The 15,980-nt window shown below is 37.0% G+C and overlaps 1 protein-coding gene across 1 annotated transcript in view; it reads right to left on the reverse strand.

Moving 5' to 3' along the window:
• Positions 1 to 15,980, reverse strand: part of TDRD9 (tudor domain containing 9) — an 83,708-nt gene that overhangs the window by 16,728 nt on the left and 51,000 nt on the right. Inside the window, 11 exon segments of the mRNA XM_026079441.1 lie at positions 1,667 to 1,778; positions 3,183 to 3,356; positions 4,125 to 4,225; positions 7,649 to 7,756; positions 8,782 to 8,898; positions 11,847 to 11,900; positions 12,901 to 12,945; positions 14,151 to 14,214; positions 14,707 to 14,770; positions 14,854 to 15,016; positions 15,746 to 15,877. Coding sequence (XP_025935226.1) covers positions 1,667 to 1,778; positions 3,183 to 3,356; positions 4,125 to 4,225; positions 7,649 to 7,756; positions 8,782 to 8,898; positions 11,847 to 11,900; positions 12,901 to 12,945; positions 14,151 to 14,214; positions 14,707 to 14,770; positions 14,854 to 15,016; positions 15,746 to 15,877 — 1,134 coding nt within the window.

Genomic DNA, 15,980 nt, shown 5'->3' on the forward strand with positions numbered 1-15,980 from the left:
ACAGGATGCGAGGCAACGGGCACAAACTGAAACACAGACAGTTCCATCTGAACATGAGGAAAAACTTCTTCACTGTGAGGGTGACAGAGCACTGGAACAGGTTGCCCAGAGAGGTKGTGGAGTCTCCTTCTCTGGAGATATTCAAAACACGCTGGACGTGATCCTGTGCAATGTGCTCTAGGTGACCCTGCTTGAGAGGGGGGTTGGACTAGATGATCTCCAGAGGTCCCTTCCAACCTCAACCATTCTGTGATTCTGTGAATACTTCAGCCTGTAATTTGCACTAGCTCGGTGGTTTGAACCTTCTTTAAAATTTCAACAGCTTATATACTGCTTAGTATTAATCAATTTGTTGAAAAGACTACAGTTAACACAAGACTTAATTCTCAGCTTCAGATTTTAGAAATACTTATATATATGTACGTGCACACACACATGCTCATTCTAAAATGCATTTATTGTTAAAATTTTTCAAAAATCTTTGCACTATCACTATTTGAATTTTTTTAAGCTTACTCAAATATGGACTTATAATTGAGAGAGTTGACATAACAAATCTTGCAACATGATTTTAAACAGATATATTCCTTTTTTCCCTGTGTAAAAAAAACAAAAAACAAAAACAGAACTAATAGAGCCTTCCTTTCAATCTTGTCTTCAGGCTCCCTTTCTCTGGTCTTCCTGACAATACACTCAAAGTTACCTGAAATGCTGCTAAGGTTGTTGCTTGATTTCTTTTATTAACTCAGTATTTGACAGACCTACCCTGCCTGTTCTCCTGGAAACATCTGCCTCCAGCTTTCCCACCATTGTAAGAAAGGGAGTTTATTTGTTTATTCATTTTGTCATACGAAGGTGTCAAAACTGTAGTCCAACTAACAGCCAATGAAAAGGAGAAACCCAGACCATACATTTGGGACTGACACAGAAAGGCTTCTACGTCACCCAAGTACAGGTCACAGCTGTGTATGCTATTCCAAGAGGTGGTGGAACGGGTATTAAATGTTTTGTGGAAACAGTATGAAAATAGATAAGAAATGCAGATGATGCTTCACTTTGAGTTCCCTGTGATGAAAAAAAATACAGGATGCTGCTCGATTTTTAAGGCTCCTCAGAATGTGATGCTTCCCTATCAGCTGCTGCATTTTATGTCACTAACGAATCACACTTTTTTTTCATCCTAATACACCACCTTTTATGCATGCAACAGTTTTTCCTGAATGAGCATGCAGTACCATGAATTTATCTAATTTCTCATATCTACAGCTTCTAAAGAAAACTGCCAGTTTACAATAGCTAGATAAATGGCCCAAACACCTACTTATATTCATTTCTATAGTGTACACAAATATTTTATCACTCTCATTATCCCCTTTACATTTAAGCCTACTTCCAGGTAACATTTTCTGCCAGAGAATCCCACATATTTTTAGTGGTTTAACAAACGCAAACAAATTTCAATAACTGAGGAAAGAAATGTGAGTACTGTTTAACACAAAAATATTAAAAGTTAGACCAAGAATATTTTTCAAACCCTTCCTGAATAACTCTGTGCTAAATGAATTATTAATACCCATTGTTTTCACTTGTTGAATATTCATCTGTGCAAATATAGCTAGGTCCTGATGATTAGACATAATTTCCTTGAGATATAGAACATTCCTACCTCCGTTACATTGACGGATAGAAGACGATTTGGGATCATCTTTGACAGTTCCGAAACACCAAATGATATTTCCGCAGGCTCTACTGTCTGCTTCTGATAGTCCACATTTACTCTGAAAAATTTACGGAATAAGGATGCTAAATACATATGCACCAGGTTTGGGGAAAATTCAAAAGTGAAAATTCAGAGTTCAATTTTCATTTTCCACTTGCTTCTCACATTCATTTAGCACGAACGTATGTATGTACTTAGAGGAAAAAAAGATCAACTTACTGACAAAAATTATGGCACTCACATTTTGCAAGGAAAAAATAAGCCTTAATATTCATTTAGGTACTTAATGGCCTTTATTTAAAAAGGTATGAAGTTAATTAAAATGAAAAATGACTATGCAACATAGTAGCGTGACAGCCTGTTATGACTGAAGGCAGGCATATTCACACTGAGGAGTAACTGCGCCACCAATTCATTAAATATCCAAAAAAAAAAAAAATCAAGGTTAAACAGCAAGTTTTCTGCTATGGCATGCTGTCTAAGCTAATTTTCTGAAAATAAATTGAATACACTGCAGCACAAATATAAATTCAGCATATCCTCTTTTTTGAATATCACATTCTTTTTACTTGACAAAAGTTAGGAAATCCAGAATTAGTCCTCCAGTCTGAGTGATTTCTTTCTTGAATCCTTTAAGAATTATTTTTCGTATAGTTTTTAAGTACAGTTTTGGGGCACAGTAAAACTGCCACATGTGCTTTATTAAAAACAATTATGATCAACTGGAAGTGATGTATTCACATGCACTTTAACCTTTACAGTTCAGTCCTGCCTTCCTATTTTGGATTTCATGTTTAAAATATTAAAATTGGCTATCACGAACTCATGAACTAGGCAGATTACTGTTTCAGCAGTTGCATGTACAACCAAGAGCAGAGACTCACAGACAGCATATATTCCAGACCATGAAACCCATGTGCCAGACCTTTCTAGCAAAAGCAGGTATGGTCTAACCAGATGGACTTGCTACATTGCATCCTTAATCACTATTTCCAAACATCCCTTTTTATTATGTCTCCAAATGCCCTTCCTTTTCTCTTTTGGTCCTAACAATCCCCACATTGTCCCTAGCATGAACAGAAATCACTGTGTAAAGTTGTAACATATATCATAATTCCACACGTCTCTAAGAAAATGGGATTGAAATGTAAATAGACAGTGTACACTCAGATTGCTCTAGGGAAACACCTTTAACCATAAAAAAAGATATTTAAGACAATTATGATATTTCTAGTCCAAGACATGCATCTGAATTAAGTTTCTTGCTTCATGGCACTTTTCTCCACAGCCATTAAAGTGTTCAAATAATGACTTTACTACAGTTTTCCTGAAGTACCAGCAAAAATGTTCTGCTGGCACAGAGGTTCCACCCYGGTAACAATTCCAGGAAACGCTCCGTCCTGTAAACCTCGCTTCAGCGCAAGACGGCAAACAAAGCTGTTTCCCCACAGAACGCAATCACCTTGGGTGTTTTGCTCTTGCAGCTGTCCCACCTGCCAGCCGCCTTGTGATCTCGTCTGGATCATGAACATTGAGGTCGAGGGGAATTTTCAGCTGGGACATTTTAAGTGACATATACACTGCGGGAAGAGTCTTAAAGCCCTCCATCGGGTTACGAGAGAACTCCACAAAAGCCCTGTTCCAAAAACCCCACAAAATAAAGTTGCAAAGGTCCTTGATGAGGAAACAAAACCCAAAACCCAATCGTTTCTTCTCCCTGTCTTTATCTTGGCAGCCCAGAGAACTGTAAAAGAGCAGCTTCCTCACAGGCTTTGCCTACTCCTCTTATACATCTTAAAGCATTTTTAATTGCAGTTAAGAAATTTTTCTAGCATTCTCACAAGAACATACCAAAACTACTGAGTAAATCTAATACAAGTTAGAAATAATGTGGTGGAAATATATATGAATAACAAAGGTATTAGAGCTTAGAAGAGGCATAAGAAAGGCTATATGAAATTTTCAACTTTGGACAGTTGTAGCCCAAAGTCAGCCAGCAAATCTGCTAAAGCAGCCAGTCACATATATTTTGTGCAAAGCCACTTGATTTGGTGCAAATGAGCTGAATTCACTGCAAGTTAGAAACAAGTACAGACAGAGCAGCTGCAGTTTTAAGGGCACTGTTAGGCAACAGAAGAGAGAAAACAGAAAGCAGTCTCTCACTGAGCTCGTTTATCTAATGCTACTGGATTACTCTGCTACTCCATTTCACATATTAAGCCTCAAGGCTACCTTTCTTATTCTAGCCAATGCATTAAAAATAAATTACCTATTCCAAGCAGATTAAATCATAAGAAATACACTCAYGTTTGTCAGTGCAACAGCGACAAAGAAATAAGTTGATTACTGGGCTCACAATTGAAAACATGAGAAAGATATAATACTTGAAATATTTTGTACTTACTTTGGTCCATCATATGCAATAGATTTTACCTGCCCGCACTGTCTGAAAAGTGACTGCATCTGTTTATGGTATAGAAATCCATAGGGAGGAATATTCCTCAACTGTTAAGAAAAACAAGTTAAAGCTTGGATACATTTAATTATTTTAGTGCATCAACAGCTTCACCTAAATATTTAACTGTTAACTTCCTCCTTCAGGATGGAATCAGGGATTTCTTGAGAAAATTCAACCCATAAAAGTCCAAGGGGTCAGACAGGCTGCATACACAGATCAAACATTATACCTAGGTTTAAAATGGGCAAGGATGAGCTAGGGAACTACAGGCTGGTCAGCCTCACTCCAGTCCCTAGAAAATTCATGGAGGAAGCCCTCTTGGAAGCCATTTCTGAGCATATGAAGGAGAAGGTGACTGGAAATAGCCAACATGTATTTAGCAACAGTAAATCACATCCGACCACCTTTATTACCTGCTATCACAAAATGGCTAGGTCTGTAGAACAGGGAAGAGTGGCAGATGTCACTGACCTTCCCTTAAGTAAAGATTTTTACATGGTCTTCCACAGTATCCTTGTACCCAAGTTGGGTCATTACAGTCTGGATGGGTGGGCTCCAAGGTGGGTGAAGACCTGGCTGGACCACTGGGCTCAAAGGGTAGCTGTTAATAGTTCATGCTCTATCTAGAGACTGGTTACAGGTGATGTTCTTCAGGGGTCTACCCTAGCACCTGTGCTGTTTAATATCTTTACCAGCAACCTGAAGGAGGAGACAGAATGCTCCCTCATTAAGTTTGTGRATGATGACTAATTGGTGGGAGAAGTTGATAAACTAGAGAACAGGGCCACAACTTAGAGAGACATAGACAGGCTAGAGGAATGGTCTGACAGGAGTCTCACAAAATTCAATAGCACATATACTGGGGTCTGACTGATTTGGTAGCTGCTCTATCGAAAAGGACCTGGGGGCTCCTGGTGGACAGCAAAGTGAACCTGAGTCAGCAGCATGGCCTGGCAGCTAACAACATACTGGGCTGTATCAACAGCAGCACAGCACAACCAGTAGATCAAGGGAAGTGACTATTCTCCATTGCTCAGCATTCATTAGCATGCATCTGGAACACTGCATCCGGTTTTGGGTTCCCCAGTTCAAGAAGGACACTGATAAACAGGAATGAGTCTAGCAGAGGGCCCCCAAAATGGTCAGAGGGCAGAGGAGAGGCTAAAAAAACCTGGGCTTGTTTAGCCTGCAGAGGAGAAGACTTTGGGGAGACCTAACAGGAACCTGCAAAATCTAAGATGAGGTTCCTAAGAGAAAACTTGTCTCTTTATGTAGGTGCATGGCAGGAAGAGAGAAGCAATAGTTATAAATTGAAACAGGGGAGGTTCTGACTCAAGGAAGAAAAATATTACCATGCAGACAATCAGGCACTGGAACAGGTTGCCCAGAAAAGTTGTGAAACATCCATGCTTGGAATTTTTTCCAAACCTAACTGGACGAAGCCCTATGCAACATCATCAGAATTTAGTGTTGACCCTGGTTTGAGCAGATCGCTGGACTAGGTGACTTCACTCCAACTTAAATTATTCTGATTTCATTATTCTTCTTGGGTTTTAATCCTCAAACTACTACAAATTGCCTAAGTTACAGGAGTTGCAACACTTCTTTTCAAAGTCATTCTGTTAAAGATAACATTCCAGATAAGTATATTAATGGATCATTATGACATTACTATGTATGACCAAAGCAACATGAGAGCTGGTCACGCATTTCACAAATTCAGTGAACTAAACCAACTTGAAAACCAACTCTACAAAGAAACTGAATAACATTCTCCTAGTTTAGAACCCTGAACTGGCTCATTCAGGAGTCAGATGAGATCCAACATAAAGAGGAGGACACGCRCATTCAAACACAAAACAATAATCCAGCAGCACTAATTTAATTCAGTTTAAGGTGACAGTTCCACAATAATTAAAATGCCACTATAGCCAGATATACCATCTGGTTTGGCAACCCCAATTTTCCTGCCTTTTACTTATTCAAGTATGTCTTTTAAGAGATTTTGCTTTAATATTAAATCACAGAACTCCTAAATAGCAAGTCCAAACTTGAAAGCTTTTTCAGGGGCTATAAAACTGCTTAGTCTTCTTTTTGGCCATTAAAACTTTAGACAGGAAATAACACAGTATTAAATAAAWAAATAACTTCATATGCCTGGATGATACCTGATAAGAAGAACAGTACTAAGATCAGCTCTTGGCCAAAAATATGGTCTAGACCAGACTGCAGAAACTGTCTCAAGCCAAGACGATTTAGAGGCACTGGAGAGTGGGAGGAAGAACTGCCTTTTATGTCCTGGACACAAACCATTAGGTGAATGATACTGCTGTAAGAGTAGTCTCTCAAATCAAGCGCAACTTGCAGCACTTGTGCCCAGAAAAATCATTTACATTGACAAAGACAAAGCAGCACTTCTTTCCTTCTTCATCATGAAAAGCAGTTGATATACAAGCAGAACAAGAGTTACATACATTAAGAGTAAATAGTTCCCTAGAACTAAGTTTAGTCTTGCCACAGCAACATTGATTAAGATTAATCTCATCTTTACTCAATCAGCTTCCTGATTGGGTCAAGTCTTCTAAACTGGACTTTTGTGCCACAATATCCTGAAACAACATATTGAAAACTTCAAAAACATATGTAAACATGCTAGTGCTCCTGTATTGCTATGCCAGTGAACATCTTCAGTCTAGCACTTCTTCTTAAGTAGTGAAGTATGACAAAATTCTTTCTCAATATGCTTTTAGGAGTTTCCTTCCTCCCTTAAGTACAATCTTTGCATCTTTAACTGTTTTCTTTTGTGCCAGTACAAATCTACCTTTTGAGGCTTGCTGATTGTAGGTTTGTTTTGTTTAAGCACAGTGATTGTATTTTATAATGTTATATCTAGTTCAGATACAGGAGTGCACAGCAAAACATTTTCCTATTTTAGGTTGTGTACCTTTTTGCAAAGTCAACCCAGCCATTTGAAGCTTGTAATTATTCAATCATGAAAAAACAAAAAGGAAAAAAAAAAAAAAAAAAAAGGACCCAGAGTGCAACACCTGAGTAACCTTAACATAACAACCAGGTATGTGATGCATGCACCAAATAAGAGATTACAAAATAGCAAAAGGTTGCAAAATAGTTGCATCAATTTGTTTTTATTAAAAAAAACATTAAAAGCAGCCTTGATAGTCCTATCCTATAAAATCTTTAAGAGTTTTATGAAAGTTGGCTGGTTATGTGAGATTAGCAATCAAATGGCAGTTCTCTGTAGGAATTTTTTCAAAATTGCCCACCCACACAGCATTTATTATATTGGAAGAAGAGAAGATGGGAGAGATGACAATTTACCAAATAAGGATCAGAGGAGACAATTATTTCTGTCCTGGCCCCGGACAGAACAAAACTTGAAAATACCAGCCTTAGCACTACATATTTTAATTACTTGGTACTTTATTAAGTTATTGAGCTTCCTAACATACCAATATAGTGGTTTTTGGATCTTTGCCAGCAAGCTCTCTCACAGCAATTTCTTGGTCACATTTTCCAAAAGTAAAGTAGTTTGGATAGAAAGCACCAGCTATTACAACCTGAAGTAAAAAAATACTTTGTGAAACATAGCACATTATATCCAGGTTTTCCAAAAGAAATACACTTGCAATATAAAGTGATATTACCAGTTCTTCATGTGAACAGTTTTCCCTGTCTCTTTCCAGGAAAGACTGTAATTTCAAACTAAAGGTTAACTCATGCAAATCCTATCCCTTAAAAACATACTTTCATGAAAAAGAGTTCATCTTCTGGAACAATTCTGCAACATTTTCATATTTCTGTAGAAAGACAAGGTCTATGAAAACTATAATCATTAACCTTGGCTTTAACACAGTCTCTTTGATTAGCTCAAAGGAGTCCCCATTTTTAACAAATTCACACAAAGGAGCTACATGAAACAAGACTTGCTCAGTTTTCACATTCTGTCTTACAATATTTAACAATTTAGATCTGAGAAGTTCACTGTTGACACAGTTAAACAAATTGCCTTTGAAACAATCACTATGTCTGTCTGTGAAAACAAAACAAACAAACAAACCCTACTGATCAGTCCAAATGGGACAAGAAGTTTCATTGGAAATTCGACAGTAAGTTACAGTAGCTGAAAGAAATTTGTTTTCTTCCCCAGTAACTAACCAAGTCAGTGGAGGTCCAAATATAGCACTCAAGTAGTGAAATCTTTTTTTTTGAAAATGTTAATTCTTATCCTTCCAACTCAAACCATCCTTCAGAGTATTTTTATGACTTTAACAAAGATTAATCCGGACACACAGAGCTAAACTGATCTCAGGATGATTTGATTTGATTTTGATGAGCTGTTAAAAAGTTAAGGGATAGCTAGAGAACAAATACTACTTGCAAGTTTTGAGACATTAAAATTAACATTAGTTGTACTTCTAAGCTGTAGAAAACATTATCTTTTTTAATCTGAAAACTCAAAATCTATGGAGAATTTTGAAACACAGGAGGTAACAGTAATTCACTAATACTAGTATGTAAAAAGCCAGTTATAAACTTTGTAAATAACTGTTCTTCCCTGAAAAGTGAGTTAATAAAGTATTACCTGCAAAATGAAGCGCTGTTTGTATACATACTCCTGATCCATAGCAGATGGTTGAGTATTAATATGCATGTTAAATGCACGGACTCGCTCTTTCAACTCTTCAAATAACTCTGCCACCTGAAATTACAACTCTAAAAGATCAGAACTGTCCACAAATGCAAATAAAATATGTTCGTAAAAATCTACAGAAGCAAGCAAGCTCCCTTTCTTTTTTAGGAGGCTATATCTGTTTCACCTGATATACCGATTAACATCTCTACTCAGGAGAGATCTACTTTCAGTAGTGTGACTCAGGCGGTTTTCTTCATATTTAACATAGAATTCTGTAGTTGGAAAGCACTGTTGTGCATATATGATACAGAACAAAAATCAGAAAAAAGTGGAACTGAAATTACCTTTGACATGACTACGTACTGATTCCCAATTAAATCATTTTGTTTTCATATTTTAAAAGGTAGAAACAAGCTAACACCAAACAGGATGTCTGCACCTAAGTATAGCAGTAACCGCACAGGGCACCCTTAATTCAGCAGGCAACCTTAAGCACCTGAAGCGAGTCTGCCCTGTAGCAGAACATACTCTRTTAAGCTTTAAATACTAATCATTTTCAAGAAGCTTCTATAACCATAAGCAGCCACTAGTCCCCCAGCCACACAGTGAATGCCTTCTTTATCCCATTTGATTTTGGAGCAAATGGTTAGAAAAATACTGTTCTCTAAACTGTTCCATTCCGCATGTTCTATTCCATTGCTGGCAGTTTTAGGATACTAAAATTCCTGTTATTTTCCTCATATGACAACTACCAGGACTGGAAACCAGTCAGCGTGGCTGTTTCAGTCCTGCAAACCCACGTTCATGCAAAGGACTGTAAAGTTAGTATGTGAAAAGTTAAAGGTGTGGGGTTTTTTTAATTCTTAAAAACAATCAACAACAAAAAAACACACCCCCAAAAAACAACCTCCCCACCACCACTTTGTAATAGATGTTAATGTAGGTGTCCACTCTAAACACCTGAGCTATTAAGTCAGGCACAATCTCTTCTAGAATTATCTGAAGCTGGTCAAAAAAACATCACCACCCACGAGGCTATCATACAAGACAAGTCCTTCAGCTCTTCAGCTTTACATGATTTGCTCTTTTCTCATCTTTTCTCCTTGCTATCATAATCATTATATATAATATGTACATTATGTAATGAATGATACATTTATCTTATGAAGTATTTAAAACTTTCCCTCCTCCCAGTAACTTTTTTCCAGTATACAATTTCTTTAAAATATTTTCCTCCTTTTTATACAGTTTTATTTTTACTCATCTGTTCAGTAGCTCTTCTGATTTCTAACTGTCCAAGACTGTACTAAAGCAGCTTAAACTACAGACAGCCCTGTCCATTCAAAAGCTAACATAAACAGGCTAAAAGCATATTCCATTTCAAGACCATCTTTTCAGTTACATGAATAATGTGGCATTATTTCCCACACTGACACTTTCAGGGTACCTTGCACTACTAGATTTTATTCTTGCACATGCCTCAAAGGTCTTAGGTGACACCAGGCAAGTCATTGAATCAAAATCATCAAGGTGATCACTTAACTGTAAGTTTTTCAAGTCCACAGTCTTAAATTTGAAATAGCTGATGCCAGAAAAAGTACTACACATTTTCAATTGCATCTCAAGTCAACTAGAAAATAAAACATGAACTAAACGAAGGTACTTATGTTCCTTTTGGTCTTGATCTCTATGCCTGTTCCCCATATGTTAAAGGGAGAGCATATCACCACTTCACTTTAGAAGGAGGCAAAAAAGATAAAATTGATCATGTTCTGCAGCAGCCTGGTACTATACTGGTAAGTGTCCTAGAAAAGCCCACACAACTCCATTCAGAGCAAACCTTGGATGATGTATGTTGGTATGAGGCCTAAGTCCAGTCACTGAATGACGATTACAAAACAAACAAATGAGCACCACCACCCCCAAAAAAGACCACCAACAAACAACCCCAGAACAAAGACCAGCACTTCATTCAGTGAGCACCAGTCACTGTTATGCAGTAAAGCAAGCAGAACTCTTCTTGAAGGAATGATATACAGTTTCTCAGTTAAAAATCATTACACTGCATGCACATAAAACAAGTTTTGTGCAATCTTCGATTTGTCTACTTCTTATTTGTCACATGCTAAATTGTCTTTTAGTAAGTTTTTACATTTACATACATTGCACATTCTTCTTCATGCAATATATCCCTTCTTCCGATTTAGCTTAAGAATATATTTGGCCAATAACCCTTATTTCTAATCTTCTGATCTGTAAAATATCAGTATTAAGTTGTTTCAAAGAAAGTCTAAGAGGTACACAAGCTAAAAATCTATTGCCATTTTGTTTCCAGATGGTTGCTTACTACAAAAGCTTTTGTTTTTTCTGTGCTTTTTGAACCCATCTTCTACAGGGCTCATGCCATTATGAGGACATGCTGGAATAACGCTGAAATATTTTTCGGGAGAATAAAGCAACTGTTTAATAAGGAACCTTGCTACTTGCAAATATAAACCGGCAAAGGCGTGCTCTGCCAGTCACAGTTATTCAGGAGTTTTAATTATTTCCCCTCTCCACATATCACATTGAATTTGAAGCACTTTGCAATGCAGTTTTCATTAACTGCTACAGTGACGCTACTAACAAAACACCACACGTTTTTAATTTCTGTCCTTATGATATAATTATACATATATTTGCTTTAAATGGGCCTCTTACACCAAAACAACGTAACAATGGAAAAAATATCTGCAGAGGTCTCACTACAACTGGTCTATCTGAGGAATTTATGTAATTGGTAAATAATACTGGAGATTGCTTAGAAAAAGATAAATATGCTAAACGGTTAATAATTTAACCCCACTTTAAACAGTATCATCTCTCCTCCCCCAAAGAAACCCAAACTAAAAATTCACAGAGTTTAAAAAATATATATATACAAACAGTAGGCTCATCCAAGATCCTGACATCTGTAGAAAACAAAGAAAGTTAAGTCTTTCCATTTATGAAAAGGATTATCTATTTCAGCTCACCTCTCTGACTCTCTTGATCTGAATATAATTTGATCGACCCCAGTCAAGCTCTTCCTGGAAGAGAAAGCGAAAAATGCAAATGCAAAAGCTGTTATGTACTAGTTTCTCTACTGCTAAAAAATTCTCTCAAATTCTTCCGGGTGGATATAAGTCATAGTTATATACTGTGATAGAAGGATTTCATTTCACAGCTTTCTATGCATCCATATCAACCAATATTTCAGCATTTATAAAAAATAAAGACACAGCTATAGATTTGACTAATAAACTATACTTTGGTTAACATCAGAGCAGCTGTGGGTCATGCAAGTTTTTCATATAAACCCACAGGTCCAACTCCTCCATGTTGCTACTATAAAGTCTATTTCAAGACAGACATTACATTTTAGGAAAACAGGACTTCTTTATCTGGATGCATAATTTTAACAGACAGAGCCCACATGCTGGCAATCTTGGTTACTCGTTAAAACTTCAGTGCATGTTAGGCACAGGTGTTCATAAAGCATATTACAGTCAGAGAAGCAGAGAAATCAAAAAGGCTGTTATACATACCACAGAAAGACTAGAGGCAGTTATTTCTTGTATGTATACCACTGATTTTTGAGGCCGATTCACATACGGATCTTGAATCTTTCAGGTCAGAAACTTGACTCTTAAGGTTCTTATTTTTACCTGGTCCCACTCACTGTCACTTTTTAAACTACTTTAAAGGCTTCCTTTTTGACTCTTTAAGGAAGATCCACCTATGCTTATAGAGAAAAACATTCTCTTTCAACTTCAGCTTGATTTCCTTTTTAAGGTCGGATTTTAAACATTCTGGCTACTGTTGGTCCACCTATGAAAGGGACTATATAAAAGGTTGCCTTTGAATACTTGACACTGGATTCAAAGACTCACAATGTTCCCTCAAAGCCTATGCTTCTATTTACTTATGAAAAATCCCAGCTATTGCAGAGGAAGATCGCTAGCTCAAATTGCTGTACTAAGAATATAAAATACTCCAACACTAGAGTCACCAACCTCAAATGGAAAAAAAAAAAAAAATTTAACTAACCTTGGGATGCCTCAGTTCTCCTTTTTGTCTGCAGATCTGCCATGCCTAAGAAAGAAGTGACTTAAAATTCAGGCACAAACTGTAATGTTTCAGTAGTAATTATTACAACAAATTAATGTGACATATTTACAACTATCTAATATTTTCCAAATGTATACTGAAGATCATTTTTTTAAACACTAATTTAAAACCCAGAGACACCCTTAGGCTAACACAGACTACAAGAAAATTTAAACACAAAAGAACATAAGGAAATCCAAATCATAGACTAATTTAGGTTGGAAGAAACTTCCTGAGATCAAGTCTTCCAATGCCCAATTCACAGCAGGGCCAACTTAGATCAGACTGTTGAGAAGGATCTTGTCTAGCAGATTTCTGAATACCTCCAAGGATGGAGATGCTCCCACCTCTCTGCCTATTCACAACCTATTTCACTGTTTGACTACCCTTTCTTGTACTTGTGTATTAGGGTCTAGCTACAACCATTCTTGTTGCCACACATGTTAAAAAGGTCGCAAAAGAAGCCACATTTTGTCTTGGAGCACAGGCAGGTCCAGAACCAAGCAGATTTTAAGAGAAGCATGAGAAGGCACAGTACCCACAAATATTACAATGAAAAAGACTTCGGTCTCATACACAAGATTTGTAACAGCTGCAGTGGGATCCTCACTACCACATAGACAACAGATATACTATGTTAGAAACTTCTTCAGCATCTCAGGTTATTGTTCCAATAACTTAATTTTGCATGAGTTAACCACCATTTGTTCTCCTGTAGGCAATGAGGCAACCATTTTATAATAATGAGAACAACACGGGTAAGCCTTCCCTGAATCTGCTTCGCCATCTAAAGTGGGTCCTTTATGGAAAGGAATCAAGAGAACCTGAGCCGCTCATTCCTGTCTTGTTCCAAACCTGCTCCTGCTTCTAGCAAGTATGAGACTGAGACGACAGCCTGCTCTCTTTCTAAGCAGCTGGTAAACAGAGTGGAGAACTAGAACAAATGCCTCAAAAGCCAAAGGAGATTGTAAAAATTAGGGAATGTATCAAGAAACTGAGTGATGCAACCTGTTTTCACCCACCATTTCTTACAGCCTTACTTTGATGCAAACTTGTGCAGCTCCTTCAGTGGTAAAAGTTGACTCATAATCAATCTAAAAGCAAAAATACTGCACTGATCCTACAAAGGTAAGGAGCTCTGTTGTAGTTTACCAGATTTCACTGGAAGATCAGCCAGAAAAAAGATGTACCTTGAAAGCATTCACAATTGCAATACAGTCACTCTTGCTATTCCCAGAAAAAAACAGTTTGTTCCTGGCAACACAAACAAAGAATTATCAGCAATATCTTTTTTTTTTTTCTTTCAAATATCGAATTTATTACACAGCTCATCTTGCCACAGTATCAATACCTTCCAGCAGTTCAATAAACAAGGTGAATACCTTTATTGTAATTATTTGTTCTTATTCACATCATTTTGTTGAGGGTGAGCTGTATGGCCAAGACAGCAAAGATTTATTTTATTTTTAATAGATACAGCCATATGTCCACATCAGAAAGGCAAAGCTGAACAATCAGGTCTTGCACTCAGAAAAGGATGAGTCCCTTTCTGTGATATTAATTAGTTCACACCACAGTAGATTTCAGTATCCTGAGCTACCTTCGAAAGCTTATTTTTGCACTCATTAGTTTTGGCACTTTGACAGAAAGTTAAACTCATGACATTAAAAATGATATTTAGCAGTCAACTTAGCCCTCTGCCTCAAATGCAGTCAGGAAGATGTAAAACATCTAAGACTATACTACCTGTATCCATCAATATGCTGTCTGAAAGGCACTGCAAAAAACGTCCGCAAGGAGAGTGCTGCAGCTACAAAACAAACAAACCAAAATGAAAAACTGCAACTTACTTGTCTTCATAGAAATGTTCATACATGTTTTTCTCTCACTTACCTATAATAAGGCATTCTTCTAAGCACCCAAAGACATGACCAAGGACTATCAACTTTCCAAGATGCTGATCCACTGGCAAGTGTGCCAATACCCTTCCTAAGAAAGTCAGCTCACCATCATGTGGATTTTCTTCTGTTTGCACACAAGTTGTAAGTGCTCCTAACTACAAAAATTAAAATTAAGTTATTCACGAGTTGATCATGTAAATCTAAGACCAGTCTGTAAGCAAACAAGACAAGAAACAAGCAATTATCTCAAGAAAACATCAATTAATACCAAAATCCTAACCAAGTTGAGGTTCTTAAATCAATTCTAAAAGCCTAGTAGAACTGAAACTACTACTACAAATACTGAATATAAAAGCAAGCCACTGCATCCAAATACAGCTGCTTACAAATCTTGAAAAATAAGAAGTTTAATGCAATTAGTGTTCAAACTCATACCAAATTTATAATCAGAAAGCCAAGTCACTGACTTCCTCGTGTAGGTCAAAGAGGGATGTTCAGGTTGGTTCTAACACGTCATAAGCTGGAAGTGTGTGATCACCAGGATTTTGCTACTTGTTATGAAATATTTTCACTTACAGAGCTCAGATTCTCCTACTTTTTTCTATTCTTTCTCACTATAGATGTTGTTTACGAACAGCATTGTTTCTCCACTAATCTGCTGTTGTTCTGTGATGAAAATATAATCCTGTTTTGCTGAAGTAACTGCAGAAATTATGCTAAAGAGGATGGTAACCAAGCAAGAGTCAAACATGAGAAAAGATTCTCCAGACATAGTTCTTACTTCAGATTCCAATTAAGGTTACTATTACTTTATAAACCCAGAAAAACACTTCTACAATATATTTTGATTACCTTGATTTTAGGAACATTAAACGAATGYGTACCTCTTTCAGCTGAAGTATGGTACGTTCAATGTCCCCTACACTGGGTGGAGAAAGAGCTGTTGCCAACAAGGCTTTTGGTTCCCCCATGTCAAGCATTTTTATTCTTAAGATCGTAGTTCCCAATGGACAACGCTAAAGGGAAGACAATGCTACTGTTACTTTTCTCCATGAGAAGTGGGACTTGAAGTGATTTATATAAAAAATGAGTTAAAGTTAATAATTTAGTAAAATCTGA

This window comes from Apteryx rowi, unplaced genomic scaffold (assembly GCF_003343035.1).
Source record: "Apteryx rowi isolate R43461 unplaced genomic scaffold, aptRow1 scaffold_5, whole genome shotgun sequence".
In the NCBI taxonomy this organism is placed as follows: Eukaryota; Metazoa; Chordata; class Aves; order Apterygiformes; family Apterygidae; genus Apteryx; species Apteryx rowi.